Below are 13,621 nucleotides of genomic sequence, written 5' to 3'. Positions count from 1 at the left end.
CTCTTGTCTCTATGTAAAACTACCCTTAATGAATAATTGAAACTGAAATGGCAACATACTATAATATCCAAAATTGAACAACTTTCGACGTTTAATAAATTTCACGAATAATCTATCAAAAATTATCTAGTCTACGATTAGAAAATTAAATGCTCAATAAACGTCCACCAGACTGCCAGAACAACGACCTTAAAATTTATGGTGAAAATCATTGCACGATGAGACCGGAACCTCTTCAGAATATTGACCATCCATATATATATATATATACATACATACGTACTATTTGAAAGCATATAAGATACGATATCGAGGCACTCGTGGAGCAATCGTCGCAGCCACGGTTCACGGTTTCGATACTGCAATCTCTGGTGGACGATCGACATCCGAGATTCGGGGAACGAGCCGTTGCATCGCGTTTTATGGCGCGTTTTACTCCGGTGTGTGCCTGACCATCGGTCTTTTCTCCTCGCTTCTCTCCTCTCTGTCTCTTCTTCCTCCTACTCTCCTGTCGATCCGAGCGACCGCGCCGTCTCTTTCGCCGTAAAGAAGGCTCGAGCAGCAGTGCAGGGTCATGGCCGGACATCGTCTGCCATACTCTCGCCTCCACACCCACGCTACATCTGTTATACTCGCCCCCTTTCGCTCGCTGCACCCTCGTAAAGCCGCGTTTCATTATGCGCCGAATATAAGTTACCGCAATTTACGCCTCTAGCTCGTTCCTCTCTCTCTCTCTCTCTCTCTCTCTCTCTCCCTCTCTCTCTCATTTTTTTCTTTCTCTGCTTATCTCCCGTTTTCTCATTTGCAGAATTTCCGCGATTATTTGTTGCAATGAGGGATTGCATCGCGAAAGGGGAACTGAGAAACTGATGTATAAAGTAACTAATTTCAGGCGGTGAGAATTATGATTTCTAGTCGATATTGGAGTTTCAAAGTTTCTTTGTGCCCGATTTACGTCACGATCAATATAAATTGAGAATATTTATTTCGTTTCAGTCTCACCGATAAAAAGTTTTGCTACAGAAATTTATCTTGGAAGTTACTGAGAACTTTCGGAGAGAGCTAATCGTGATGTACGCAACGAAAAAATCACGAAACAATGATTTATAAAAGTCATCAATCTGAAATCGTTTCACTGAATGGCGTCATACATTAGTTGTATTAGTTTGGACTAAAACATTACTAAATATTAGTCAAAGCGATTTGTATTAGTTTGAAGCAAAACATTACTGAATGTTACTCAAAGCGACAACAAATTTTTTACAGCGAACAAGTTCTCAGAAAAAGCGTCAGAATGTCAGAGATCTGTCTTGAGAAGACACTGAACTGAAATTGAATTAATCGCGCAAAAAAAGAAAAAAAAAAAAAAATACAGACGAATGTAAATCGTGCAAAGACACGCGTTTCACGATCTACGTTTCGTTTCCAGTGTTCGCGAAATCACTAAAAATACTAGCATATCTCGCAACCATCGCGATGGACCAAGATTTTTCGACGCTGACTCACGGGACAACGACCGCTGTCAAATGTATCAGAAATTTCGACAAATCGTGCAACAGCCGATGCGAGTCAACGACCTAAACGAGATGACGATCGCTCGCATACGTCGCACGAGTCCTTCCAAACGAATACAAGGTGAACTTCCCGAAATTCTACGTCTTAATTTTTGCAAATTTATTGCGCGTTCAATATTGACTAACCGTTACAAAGTCGACATTAAGAAAGAAAGAAAACTGCAAGAAAGTTATTTCTTATCAATAAAGAAAATTATATAGCTTTGGAGGCTCAAATTTACACATTTTTAGTAAAAACTAATTAGAACGTAGAAAGTGCATTCAATCTTTACTCTGTAATATCATTATCATGGATAACATTCCAATTCTGTAATATCTTACTAATGTCAGTGAGAAAACGGAACTCAATGAAATAAAGGAACAAATGATACTTTTGTGATTTTCTGAGGCAAGTCACGTTTTAATATCTTGCTTCAATCGGTGATTACTAAACACACACATCAACAGAAAAGTTCATCAAACTTGAGTATGAAATTTGAAAGAAAAGTGTTCTGGATTTTATTTATTAAACGAACGTGAAGTATGAAATTTTTAATGATCTATGTGGACATCTTTGTGGGAAAAACTCAACGAAAAACGTAATTCTAAAAGGTATTTTTTTCATTTTGAAAGGGAAATTGGGGTATAGAGTCGCGTTGTTCCACTCGAAAGTGATCCGCGTTGTACTGGGCGACAACCACGTGTTGCATTTCTAGTCGATATGCAGCGTGCTGTCCTACTCTCGAGTGTGTATACCCGCAGCTCTCGCGTGTGAGAAGAGGAAATTAATTGCGTCGCACGTATTATGAATCTCAAACGTATACATATTTTATTGAGAACAAATTTTGATTAGCGTTTACAAAGTGTGTACATAATGTAATACGGAGTCCCAATAAATAAAAATAAATAAACGAGACAGACAAACAAATGATTACAAAAAAGTAAGAAGAAGTATCGGTTAGTATACATAGCGTAGAGTAGGGTTTAAGTAAACAATATTAAAAATTTACATTACTTCAAAACATAATACTGACTAAATTTATAAACCACACGCGTTATAGCAACAGATACATCACAAATTATTCATATAATAGTAATAATCGAGAATTATTGAAAACATGTTTTCTTTTTTTTCTTTTTTCTTTTTTTTTTTGTTTAATTTTCTCTGTGCAACTATATTTTATAACATATTTGTTTCGACTAGATTTTCCAGCCTCTGTAGATAATCGGAAAATGTCTCGCGGACAATATAGTTCTCATAAAATCGTAACTAATTGCCGCGTCTTCCTGAAAAGCCGTCGTGGTAAAATTGTTTTCTAGCTCACGGATACATCCTAGCCATAGCGCCGGGGCGAAATAGAAAAATTAAGAACAATGTGGCCATGCCACGTGACGAGTCGCATGACCACGTAGATGGTCGATTGCTCGTCCATTTCTACTGCGATATGAATTCAAATTGACGCGACAGATTATACAGATCAGTTATTGTGATACATTGTCTGCTGCAGAAGGAGAAGTAGGAAAATCTCGAGATAGATGCCAACGAGATTTAAAAAATCGTTCGACTCACGATTGCGTGATGCATGCTGAGCGGCCCGGCTTCGGAGGACCTGTTGCAAAGCGGCGTATAGATCAAGCATCAGTTGTTCTAACCGCTGTCCCTGGTCTCCTGCTTCGTCGTCGGACGGCATTACAAATGGAATCGCCATTTCTTGATCGTGGCTGATGCACTGTTAGATGCTGCTCTCTGTTCGTCTCGACACTGTAATCGAATCAATGTTCGTGGATCAAGCACTAGCACTTTTGATATTTTGCGCTTTTTTTCTTTATACGATTTTTACGTTTGCCGCTTCTCTCTTACGATCGCACGCACAGAATCGCCGCCGTGAAATCGAACGATATCGGCGATTCAAGAGTCAAGGAGGATCGCGAGCACACGAATTTTCCGCCAAGTTCGACACAGAACGTAATTTCGTGGCGACACACGTGACTTCGGGTCTCGACGGCGCACGCTCAATGTTCGTCAGCGCGGTTACGAAGACTCTATCGTCATCACCGGATTGTCCATGGAGAAAACGCACGTGGCCTAGCGTGGAACGCGTCAACCAGTCGACGAGAATCGGTAACGCGCGGATCTGTAACGATCGGCCAAACGAATATGCGCACGATCGACCGTCCACGCGATCAGTCTCTCAGAACTTTTTCTCTGTTCGACGCGTATTGCTTCTTAATCACGTCGTCTGAAACGTCTGTAAGGTGGATCCTCGAATGGATCACTTTCCATGAGTGGGACGATCGAAATTTGTTCGATTATCGAAGTGCGAGAGATAATACGATGGCGCGATCTCCACCGAGAGGCGCCTATGACAGTTCAGAAACGATGGCACAAAGGTTCAATGTCCTCTCTGATTAATCGTACGACATACAATGCACTGAGTGAGTCCTATCGGCAAAAATGTCAGTTCGCTTTCCTCTTAACACCGAGCACCAACGAAATACTCGCGCGAGAGGGAATAGATCAGGGAAACTGACTACTCCCCCTTCGTCGTTGCGTTTCTCCGTTCCTTCGAATTCTCATATACGCACACGGTCGATGTTGTAACACGTTACGTCTCGCGATTACCCTCTTTGGTAAGGTTATCACACATCAGGAAAAGACGAAAGTAAAACAACGCGAGAGTAAAACATACCTCGACTGAGCTTAGACAAGAAAGACTGTCTTCACTCCTCGAGATCTGGTGTAATAGTGACGGTACCCTTCCGTTTCATCTGCTAGGTCCGCACGTTCTGCCTCGCGGCGGCAGCCGACTTCTCCCACTTCACTCGCCTCGCGCAGCCGGTTGCCCCGGTAGTGGGGGGAACGATGCGCGCGCATCCGAACTCGAGCGACGCGGCGCGAGGAAAGGGAGAAAAGAACAGTCGCTAGTGGGGTTGAATGTGTGTGAACGTTACGAATGTGTGATCGCGTTGTAAATTTACCGGTTAGGGTCAAGTAGGGTAGAAAGATGGAAGGAAAATCAAAACTTTCGAAACCGAGCGTGGCACACGATGTCCCGTCTTACGCGTGCTGATGAACCATCAATTCGTTGACTCCGGGGGAAGATAATGCTCTGCGCAGCAGGAAAAATTTTGCGCGCGCTATTTCACCAGGTTTGTAACCTCTCTCTCTCTCTCTCTGCGGTGTCGTTTTTATTTTGTTTACTACGGTCTTGTATATTGGCCGTATCTCGCAAAAAAAAAAAAAAAGGATAACTCTCTCAAGGATAAAGAGGTTTTACTTTCGAGCATCCGACGCGAAACACTTCGAAGTAAGCAAAGCGTGTAGCATGTAGCAATGAGATCTCGACAGGAGAGAGAGTGAGAGGGAACCCACACAAACGAGCGGCACGCTTGTATGCACTTCGGAGCGGTTCGTAGAGGCGCGTACGACACGGCGAAGCGACACCCGAGCGTAACTGCGTAGTTTCTACGAGCAACTTCACGGGGGTAGTTGAAGGAGTTTCACCAATACTACGTTTTCAGAAAGTGGTATTATAGACTTTGAAAAATTACCGAGAACGGCTTGCGTTATCGCGATAGAGTAGCTCGGATGACACGATTGTGTCATTTACCTTATTAGATATGTTTCTGCTTCCGTTCTTTCGCAATTGCTCAATTTTTCTAGCGAAAAGAAAACACGAGATAAAAACGAGAGTAAATAGATCGACAGTGAATTATCGATCGACTCGCGACGGTGTTTCTCATTTCGCGATAATTTGCGGATATGCGAGAGATATTCATAGGATCGCGATACTTGGCTAAGTGACAATTTTTTATGCGGCCAATGAATGGGTAAACAGGAGAAGAAACAAGAATACAATGTGCTCCTACTGTGAGCGCTGATTCACAATGCATACGATGCGTCCAGCGCACTAGCCGTACAATGAAACCACATAAATAAGTATCGGCATATTACTCTACGCGGGGACAATGGGATTAAAAAAGAAAAAAAAAAAGACCAAAAGACGGGAAAAAGAGTAGAAACGAGAACCCACATAACGGAATATTTTATACGATCAACCATATATTATCACATTGTATCTGTGTCATATTGAGATATGCAATGCTGACATAAGATAATAACTACAGATTACATTTCTTAATTTAAGAGCAGCTTGAAAGAACTGAAACAGAAATCAAGAATTTTGTCTTTCAAATCAGAGAAACGTATCATCAGATTCTCTAGTATCAGAGAAAATACTATCGTAAATCATCGATCAACGCGCTCAATCGAGATTCTCTTTATCCAGTACAAGTTTCCAGAATTACGCATAGTAGTCGCACAATAGCTTGTCGGCACGGAATAATCATTTTTCGCGATTCGACTTGCAAATCCGTTGACTCGCGAGACAAAGAGCCTCAACGAAACCGGCCAACAGGCAAAATATACGTATACGCATTATCCTAAGTACGATGCACCGATTCCAGCACGATCGAGCAACCGAGTCACTCGAATCGACGAACGATCGAGGACTATCTGCATTCACCGGGGCAGGTTGACGACAAGGCACAAGAGGAGAATAGATTAATGGCGGGAACGGCGCCGAGAGACATTGTCATTGGATATCGCATGAGAGAGATCAGGAGAGAGAGAGAGAGAGAGAGAGAGAGAGAGAGAGAACACGGACGACAGTGTGTGTGTGTGTGAGAGAGAGCGAGAGAGAGACTTAAAGGCCAGGTAAGTCCTTCGTATATCGGGGATGACGTTACAGAGAGATGACATTACTGCTGCGGACGATAGAAACTGGAGTCGACGAGAAGAGACACGATGGAGAATGCCACATCAATATCGACAGATCGATCCTTAATCCCGGTCGTAGTCGGTAGGCAACAATTTCACGCGAGGCAACAGCCTAGGCAGATGCATGCACCGCGCTGTTAATCAAATTCGCCTGCATGGACGTAGAAAGATATTAATTGACTGGATCGGCAAAACGTCGATCTATAACGCGAGCACGAACTACTTTTCCACGTCGCGGACCCTTCCATTCCATTCTGTCTGTCCGTTCGGTGATTTATGACGGGCGCGTAAATTAGATTTTATTGGGATCTTAATTAACTGGTAATGCCGGAACGCGGCTACCGAGTTACCGTCGCAAACGTGATTGCCACGATTTCTTTAATCTTTCTGCGTCCGAACGATAATGGAAACGATGACCAATGAAACACTTGATTTCCCGATAAAACGGTAACGAACATCGTTGAAATAAGTCGAGATAATGATGGATACGTGAAGCAATAGTGATATACTGACCAATCTCTGTTTCACTTTCCTTTTCTTTGTAAATTTCTTCTGAATATCAATCGACTATTGTTCGGGGGAGGGGACTCCAAGTTTGAATTTTGTGCAAAAATGATTCTTTAATATGGTTGAGAAGTAGATTATAAAATTAGGTTAACTTTGCTGAGTTTCATCGAATTTATACTCTGAGTGACTTTGATGGCTACTAACACAATCCCCTCTTCTACTCACGCTTATAAGGAAGCGCAAACTTATCTTATCGAGCGAAATAAAAATTTATCGATCAGTGAAACAGTGCAAGCGAGCAATATTAAGAGAAAATACAGAAGATTAGTGGAGTAGTAGCAGAGGTAAGAGGTGCTCTGATCTCAGTTACTTAAAGTAATACAATTAATGCGTATGAGATATGCCTAATATGTTATGATCAATGAACTGGCATTTTTTTTTTTTAATTAAAGAACATACGTCAGTCGACTCATACAAATCTCGAATATTTCTCATATTGCTATCTTTTCTATTGCGCAATGTTATTTGATCACTTATTTCGTAACATATTATTTCACACATCAATCTTTTCTCAACAACATTTCACGCAAAACATTTTTCCCGTTTCTAAAAAAAAAAAAAAAAAAAAAAAGAAACACTTTCTAAATCATTTCTGCTCTGTTCCTTTTTAAATTATTTTCACAGCCAATTAAATTACTTCGTTGTCTGTCGTAAAACATTTCCACGTATCAAAAATATATAACGCAGAATGCGGAACGCGATTTTAAGGAAATTAGCAGTGGACCGTTATTGAATCGATATTTGGCACAACCGTCCCAGCGATCCCTTAACAACCCTCATAGTGATCAGCGTTAACGATTCACGAGTTTAGCGGCTCGGAAGTACCTCTCTGTCTCTCGGTGGCCCGGGGTCTCTCGTTTTATTTTCACGGAAAGCATTGAATCGGTTCCTGGCCGGTGGCGGGCGAGATTTAAAACCGGTAGCACAGTATGCGCCGACCGGATTGTATATTTTTAGAACGAGCGGCGTCCTCGCGTGGGCGGACACGCTGGTCACCGGTCCAGGAACCTGCAGCACGTTGTTTCCAGCGGGCACGATGATCCCCTTTTGTCGGCGGATCACGCTCGTCGCGGATTTCTCGGTGATCGTTCTTCTGGCAACGTGCCGTGAAGCAAGGATAATTCGATGGGATTTAGGGGAATGCCACCGGTACCTACTGATTTTCAAGGAGAAATCTTCGATCGGAATAAGGGTGTTAAGAGATCAGTCGGGGGTCCTTTCCATTCTGTTCCTTCGATCGTGGATTTCAAGAGGAGGGTTGGTATAACTCGAAAGCAGACAGTTCATTTATTGGACCACTTGTTATCTTCGTGAACTTTGGATCTTTGTCGAATATGTAATAGCAAGATGTGATTATTTCGATCAGCTGAATTTAAGATTCAATTTTCAACTTCCTCAAACAACGTCAAACTTGTACGACCACTGTTGGTCTGAATAATTTGAAAGTAACAGAAAATTCCTTCGTTTTCTCTATAGATATTGGATATCTGATGAAAATATTACAACAACGCAAAATAGTTGAGCTCAATTTTTCAGATATTAATCTTCAATCTTGCATTTGACACGCATTTATTGTGAGACACTATTCGCCTTTAATACATGCAAAAAAAAAAAGAAGAAAAAAATGAGAAAACGTGAGTTTACAATTCAGGAATTTGTGCTCAAAAAATTGAGTAACACTTCAACGATACTTTCACGAGCAAATCATTTCTAAAGATTACACACGTGAATGTTGCAATCAGTCCATACGTAACGAAGAAAAAATAACGAAGATAAAAAAAAAACTCGCGTGCGTACTCAGCGTGATTATGGTAACTCAACGATAACGCTCTACGTCATGGTCCACATGGTGTTTTCATGACAATACCTGTGGACGAGTACAGTCCTAGCGTTATATACATAGCGCTGTCGTTTACGAGGTTAATAGTAAGAGCAATGTTGTTAAATGACGTTCATACATCAGGCACTAGGCAAAAACAGTCGGACGAGTAATTGGCTATAATACAAGGATACGAATGAAAGTTCTTAGCGAGGTCGTTGAAGGCGCATAGGGTCAGGAAAAATCATGGACGAGAGTTACTGTGATCGTATATTAAACGAATCGTTAAATATGCTAAATTTCCTTCTTAATTATCGTTATATTTCATGTTACTGTAATTTTAAATTTGCCGCGAAGCATCATTGAATGTTTTTGAGATTTCCTACTGATTTTCTACTAAGAGCGTATCGTAACTGTTTTGCAAGATTTATGAGAAATTTCCTCAGAATCATACCGGATTAATTGATAATGGATCTTTACGAAAAACTTTGCAAAATATGAACTAGAATTTAAACGTTCAGTTTAAAATTAAATTTATTTTACACGCTGTTCCTGTCTACATTGTCTGTCTACTGTCTAGGAACTTAGTTTCATACGTAAAAAATCGAGGCAATAAAATAGGGTAGAAATGAGTGAATTGAGAATCACATTCAAAAGGTGACTCAACTTATCACGTCGATGTTACGAATTGCATTTCTTATCATTTTTTTTATCGGGCAATCGGGTGCGTTCACCCCATCCCGCCGGTTCATCGGACTAGTTTTATTGCCCGGTCTGTGCAAATGTGCAACTCGTCCGGTTGAGGAGGAATTATTAAAACGGTGTAATGACATTACGGCGACGCGTCACAATAAAAAAAAAGTCAGTAACCAAGCGTGGAAACAAAAAAAAAAAAAAAAAAAAAAAAAAGTAAGTAACCAAGGGGGGAAAAAAAAAAAAAAAAAAAAAAAGAAAAAAGTATCAAACGACGCGAATAACAATAACCGGAAAATCGTGACCGTGCATTATTTGTAACACGCGAAGTGAATCCCACTTCTGGGATCTGGACTTATCCTAATGACTTCGTACCATCGTGGACGTCATCGCGTTTCCAAATTGCAACACTTCTCGCTTGTTCGCAAAGTATCTCGAGCAAATAAAGCAGAAAATACGATCGATTCGCGTGAAAAAATCTTAACCAAACAGCAATAAAAAAGACGATTCTGCTTTCCGGTGTCGAAACACGATGAACAAATACCAAGAAAAATCCCACTTACATCCATAATCACCGCAGTTAAGAAGTTACAAAAGATTCGAAGGACTGATAGTTGTATGATACGACGAAGACGTAATAACCGATCGTGTCGAAATCCAATTATGCGTCCCCACTCTTTTTTTTTTCGTTTTTTTTTTTTTCTTCATCTTTGACAAACGACGTGTTTGCAAACCGTGGCACAGATACTCTCGCTCTTATCGGCGACAAGTGCCGATGAAACGACGAAGCGAAACGTACGAAATATGTATCTCGAGTCGAAACGGAGCGCAGAAAGACCGATTTGTAGGGCGTGCAGGTGCGAGGGCACGACTAATATCGGTAATTTTGTAATTCCGAAAGCGTCCATTCGGTAAACGGTGTACCGAGCCAGTCGAAGTGAAAGAAACTCCGCGTTCCGAGAAGTGCACGAAGGCGTCAGTCACGAAAGCACAGAGGAACAGAGACACGTGCACGTAACGCGATGGGATTTCTCGATAAGTGAACGCTTCAATGTCGCAGGGAATTATTTCCCTTGGATTTTTAAGGTTCCGAGACCATCGATTTTCATCCTGATAACATTATTACAATATTGTCGTTGGCTGTCCTTTGTCCAATGAGACCCATCTGAGGCTATTAGTATGTTTGGAAAGGAATGAAATATTATTTGTGGTCGGCTGGTTAGTGGTTTCTCTGTTATCATCGTAGTGTCTTCTTGTGGTTTTAGGACGTACGCTCGTTCGGCTAATTACACAAATTCCTAATGACCTTCGACGCCAGGCCTTCTGTAAAATCAGACTTTTATCGGATTTGTCGATTTTCTTATCGCGTCTCTTCCGACGTTTTTGTAAGTACACAATGTAGATTCATTTTCGGTCATTATCGAGCTAATGTTTGTTGTAAGTTTAGGATTAACTGGAATATCCGAAATTTAAGTTTAAAAGCATTTACCTATCGTATTTCCTTCAATTATTGTCTTATTTACAGTCTTATCTTTTTCAAGTTTTCATATGATTGAGTGCTCCGTTTAATAATATTCAATACGAGATGAAAAAAAACTTATTCCTACATCCTAAACAGCAAATACTTATCGAATTTTCTTTTCAAAAATATCTTTCGTAATAAACTCTACTACTAAAACTATTAAAATTTGCGCGTGCGAATACAAAATATTTTCTTTTTCTGTACCGGTTTTTTGATGAATATTCCAAGCGAAACGTAAAATTTGACTGGACGCGGACGATTACGTAAGTGAGTTGGCGATACTCGGTGGCAGATCTTCTTTTTCCGGGGTATGCGTGACGCACGTCTGTGCAACGACGACTATTCTGCGCGAGATTCGTAAATCGAACAGCGGAAACGAAGAATTCGCGAGGGTGTGTTGCGGATGCGATAACGAGCCGATTGCGGAGCCTCGAGACGGCCGCAACGCGGCTTGTCTGCCGCCTGTTGTGTCAGCCTAGTAGCATCAAAACATCGAACCACGTTGTCGTTATCGCGGCCGTAATTGTTGATGACCGAGCATGCCGCGCGAAATCTAGTTTGTCGGCGAATCGATTCATCAGTTTTCCTTCTTTCTTTTTTTTTTTTTATCGGCGCGCGCCGCGGGACCAACCGAAATCCTTGTAAACACGTTGTGATACGTCGTGACTCGTTTACACTCGTTTACAGTGGCGAGTCAATAGAATGCTCGCGTGTTAATTGAGCTAGACTCAATTAGACAAGCTTAGACTTTTAGATAGCCGAGCTCGATTCGACTCTGTACTGATATTAATAAAGAGTTGAGAATCAGAAGTTGCAGTCAAATATAGTTGCATTTGACTTTTTTTTCTTTTCCTTTTTTTTTGAAAAGAAAAAGTAGAAATTTTGTATTTTCCATGTAATGGAGTTGAATAAAAGATAGAAGAAAGAATAAATATTTGTACCACTCGGAGGGTATTTTCAATAGAATCAATTAGTTCAAACGTGCCAGTTATTTACGCTGAACGAGTTATCAGTGGAATTGACTTTATAGCGGACCTACAACATTCGTCATAATCACTTCTAAAAATTCTATTTCACGATGCGATTATCGCATTCGTTGAATTACGCTGCTGTAAACCGCAGTGTCAACGTGAATCTAGGTCGCACGTTGTTGTTTTCCAACATTGGGAACTTCCAAATTCCCTTCTTCCGCGAACTTTAATCGTGATAAAAAGATTCTCGACAGTCACGTCGCAAATATCTGCCACGCAGAGAGAGAGAGAGAATGTGTGGGCTGAAGAAACTGAGAGTCTAAGCAAAAATCGGCCAAGAAAAAAAAGGCGAATGAGGCTCGGATGAGAGCAAACGAATGCTCGCGCATTGTGAGTAAGCCAGGCGCGCTCGCAGGTGCATGGACGTGCATTTCCAGCTGCGAGGGCGTAATATGCAGGTAGATGCGCGGAAATCGTAGATAACCAGTGTACGTGAGGTATCATCAAGGTTCGATAGACAGGAATATGATTCGTTTAGGTAGAACAAAAAAGAGTATCATCAGCCGGGCTAATCGTGAGACATGTCGGCCTTTAACGATAAACCTCGCAGGCCAGAACCTGCCCTTGCAGGCTAATAAAACGGTATCTGCTTCAGATAAAAGCATATATGTATGTATACCGAACGTTGCATGCACGGATCGCGTAATGTTGCAACGACGTCGATAATCGTGCGTCTTCCCCCAGAGCAACGCCGCGCGTCAGATAGATAACAATTTCCTCGCCTCGACCTTGGTCTACGAAACTCTGTCATACGTGTTAGACATTCAGTCTAGCCTGCCTTTCGGTCTGACGATCGATAACACAGACAAAATTTTCTTGAAGCTATCTTTAAAGTCGTGGCCATCATCTCCTGCACACGAAACACTCTTACGAATGTATTACACGTGTACATACTTGCATCACCGTGCAATAGTGCGTTTTTTTTTTTTTACACGTCCTTGAACGCGAATACCTCGGGATGAAGACAATGACAAAGAAATATGCAAGACCCGTTTAATTACAAGGAACATCATTTCCTTTCTGCAATTTCTCAAGCAATCTGTGTTAGAAGCGCTGCACGAGGCCCGATAGAACAGAGACGTTATTATTTTCACCGATGCATTTCACCGCGCGTGTGTCACGTACGTTGAACAAGGGACGACGTGAATTTCTATCGCGTGCGATCGATAAGAGAGAAGCGGCAGTTTTTTGAATTAAAAACATAACAAACAACTCACCGAAGCGTTGAATATTCAGCAGATATTCGGCCAGTCGGATTATTTTCAAGAATAGAAAACAATGTCGAATTGTCTCTTGGCTATCAACAGGTTGGTACCTCTCTAGGATCGATCTCAGGAGTACACGATGGTTCGAGGAAAGCGTTCGCTCGAAGACTAATTTTCAAATTGTCGGTCGAGTCGGTGGCCAGCTTAATCTCGACAAGATTTATCGGCCGTGACGGAGGGGTTCGGAACACGTGGCCCCGCTTGTTTTCCACCAATCGGAGCACGCTCAGCATGCTGCTCGGAGGCTCTCTACATTTTGCTTGGCCAATCCTGGTGTAACCTGGCGGCCGCCTCCACCACCATTGGCAGATACCAGCCCGATGACTCGAGCGATCTTCACCAAGAAACCAAACAGAATCCCTCGATCACCAGCGGCGCGCGCCGCTTGCTA

General features: G+C 41.7%; 1 protein-coding gene across 5 annotated transcripts in view; it reads right to left on the bottom strand.

Annotated features, from left to right (window-relative positions):
- LOC122532564 overlaps positions 1–13,298 on the bottom strand; it is a 35,822-nt gene extending 22,524 nt beyond the window's left edge. Inside the window, exons 1-2 of one of the 5 annotated variants that reach the window (XM_043661443.1) lie at positions 13,183–13,298; positions 3,124–3,315 (exon numbers count right to left, since the gene is read on the bottom strand). In XM_043661443.1, the coding sequence (XP_043517378.1) occupies positions 3,124–3,262 (139 nt within the window). In that variant the 5' untranslated portion in view covers positions 3,263–3,315; positions 13,183–13,298. Of the gene's footprint in view, positions 1–3,123; positions 4,364–6,846; positions 7,187–13,182 lie in introns of those variants that run through there. The other 4 variants (XM_043661418.1, XM_043661427.1, XM_043661435.1 and 1 more) reach the window with 4 other exon arrangements.
- Between the last annotated feature and the right edge of the window lie 323 nt (positions 13,299–13,621).

The sequence above is a fragment of the Frieseomelitta varia genome, unplaced genomic scaffold (assembly GCF_011392965.1).
Source record: "Frieseomelitta varia isolate USP_RPSP 00005682 unplaced genomic scaffold, Fvar_1.2 scaffold_140, whole genome shotgun sequence".
Classification (NCBI taxonomy): domain Eukaryota; kingdom Metazoa; phylum Arthropoda; class Insecta; order Hymenoptera; family Apidae; genus Frieseomelitta; species Frieseomelitta varia.
This window is presented reverse-complemented; position numbering and strand designations above follow the sequence as displayed.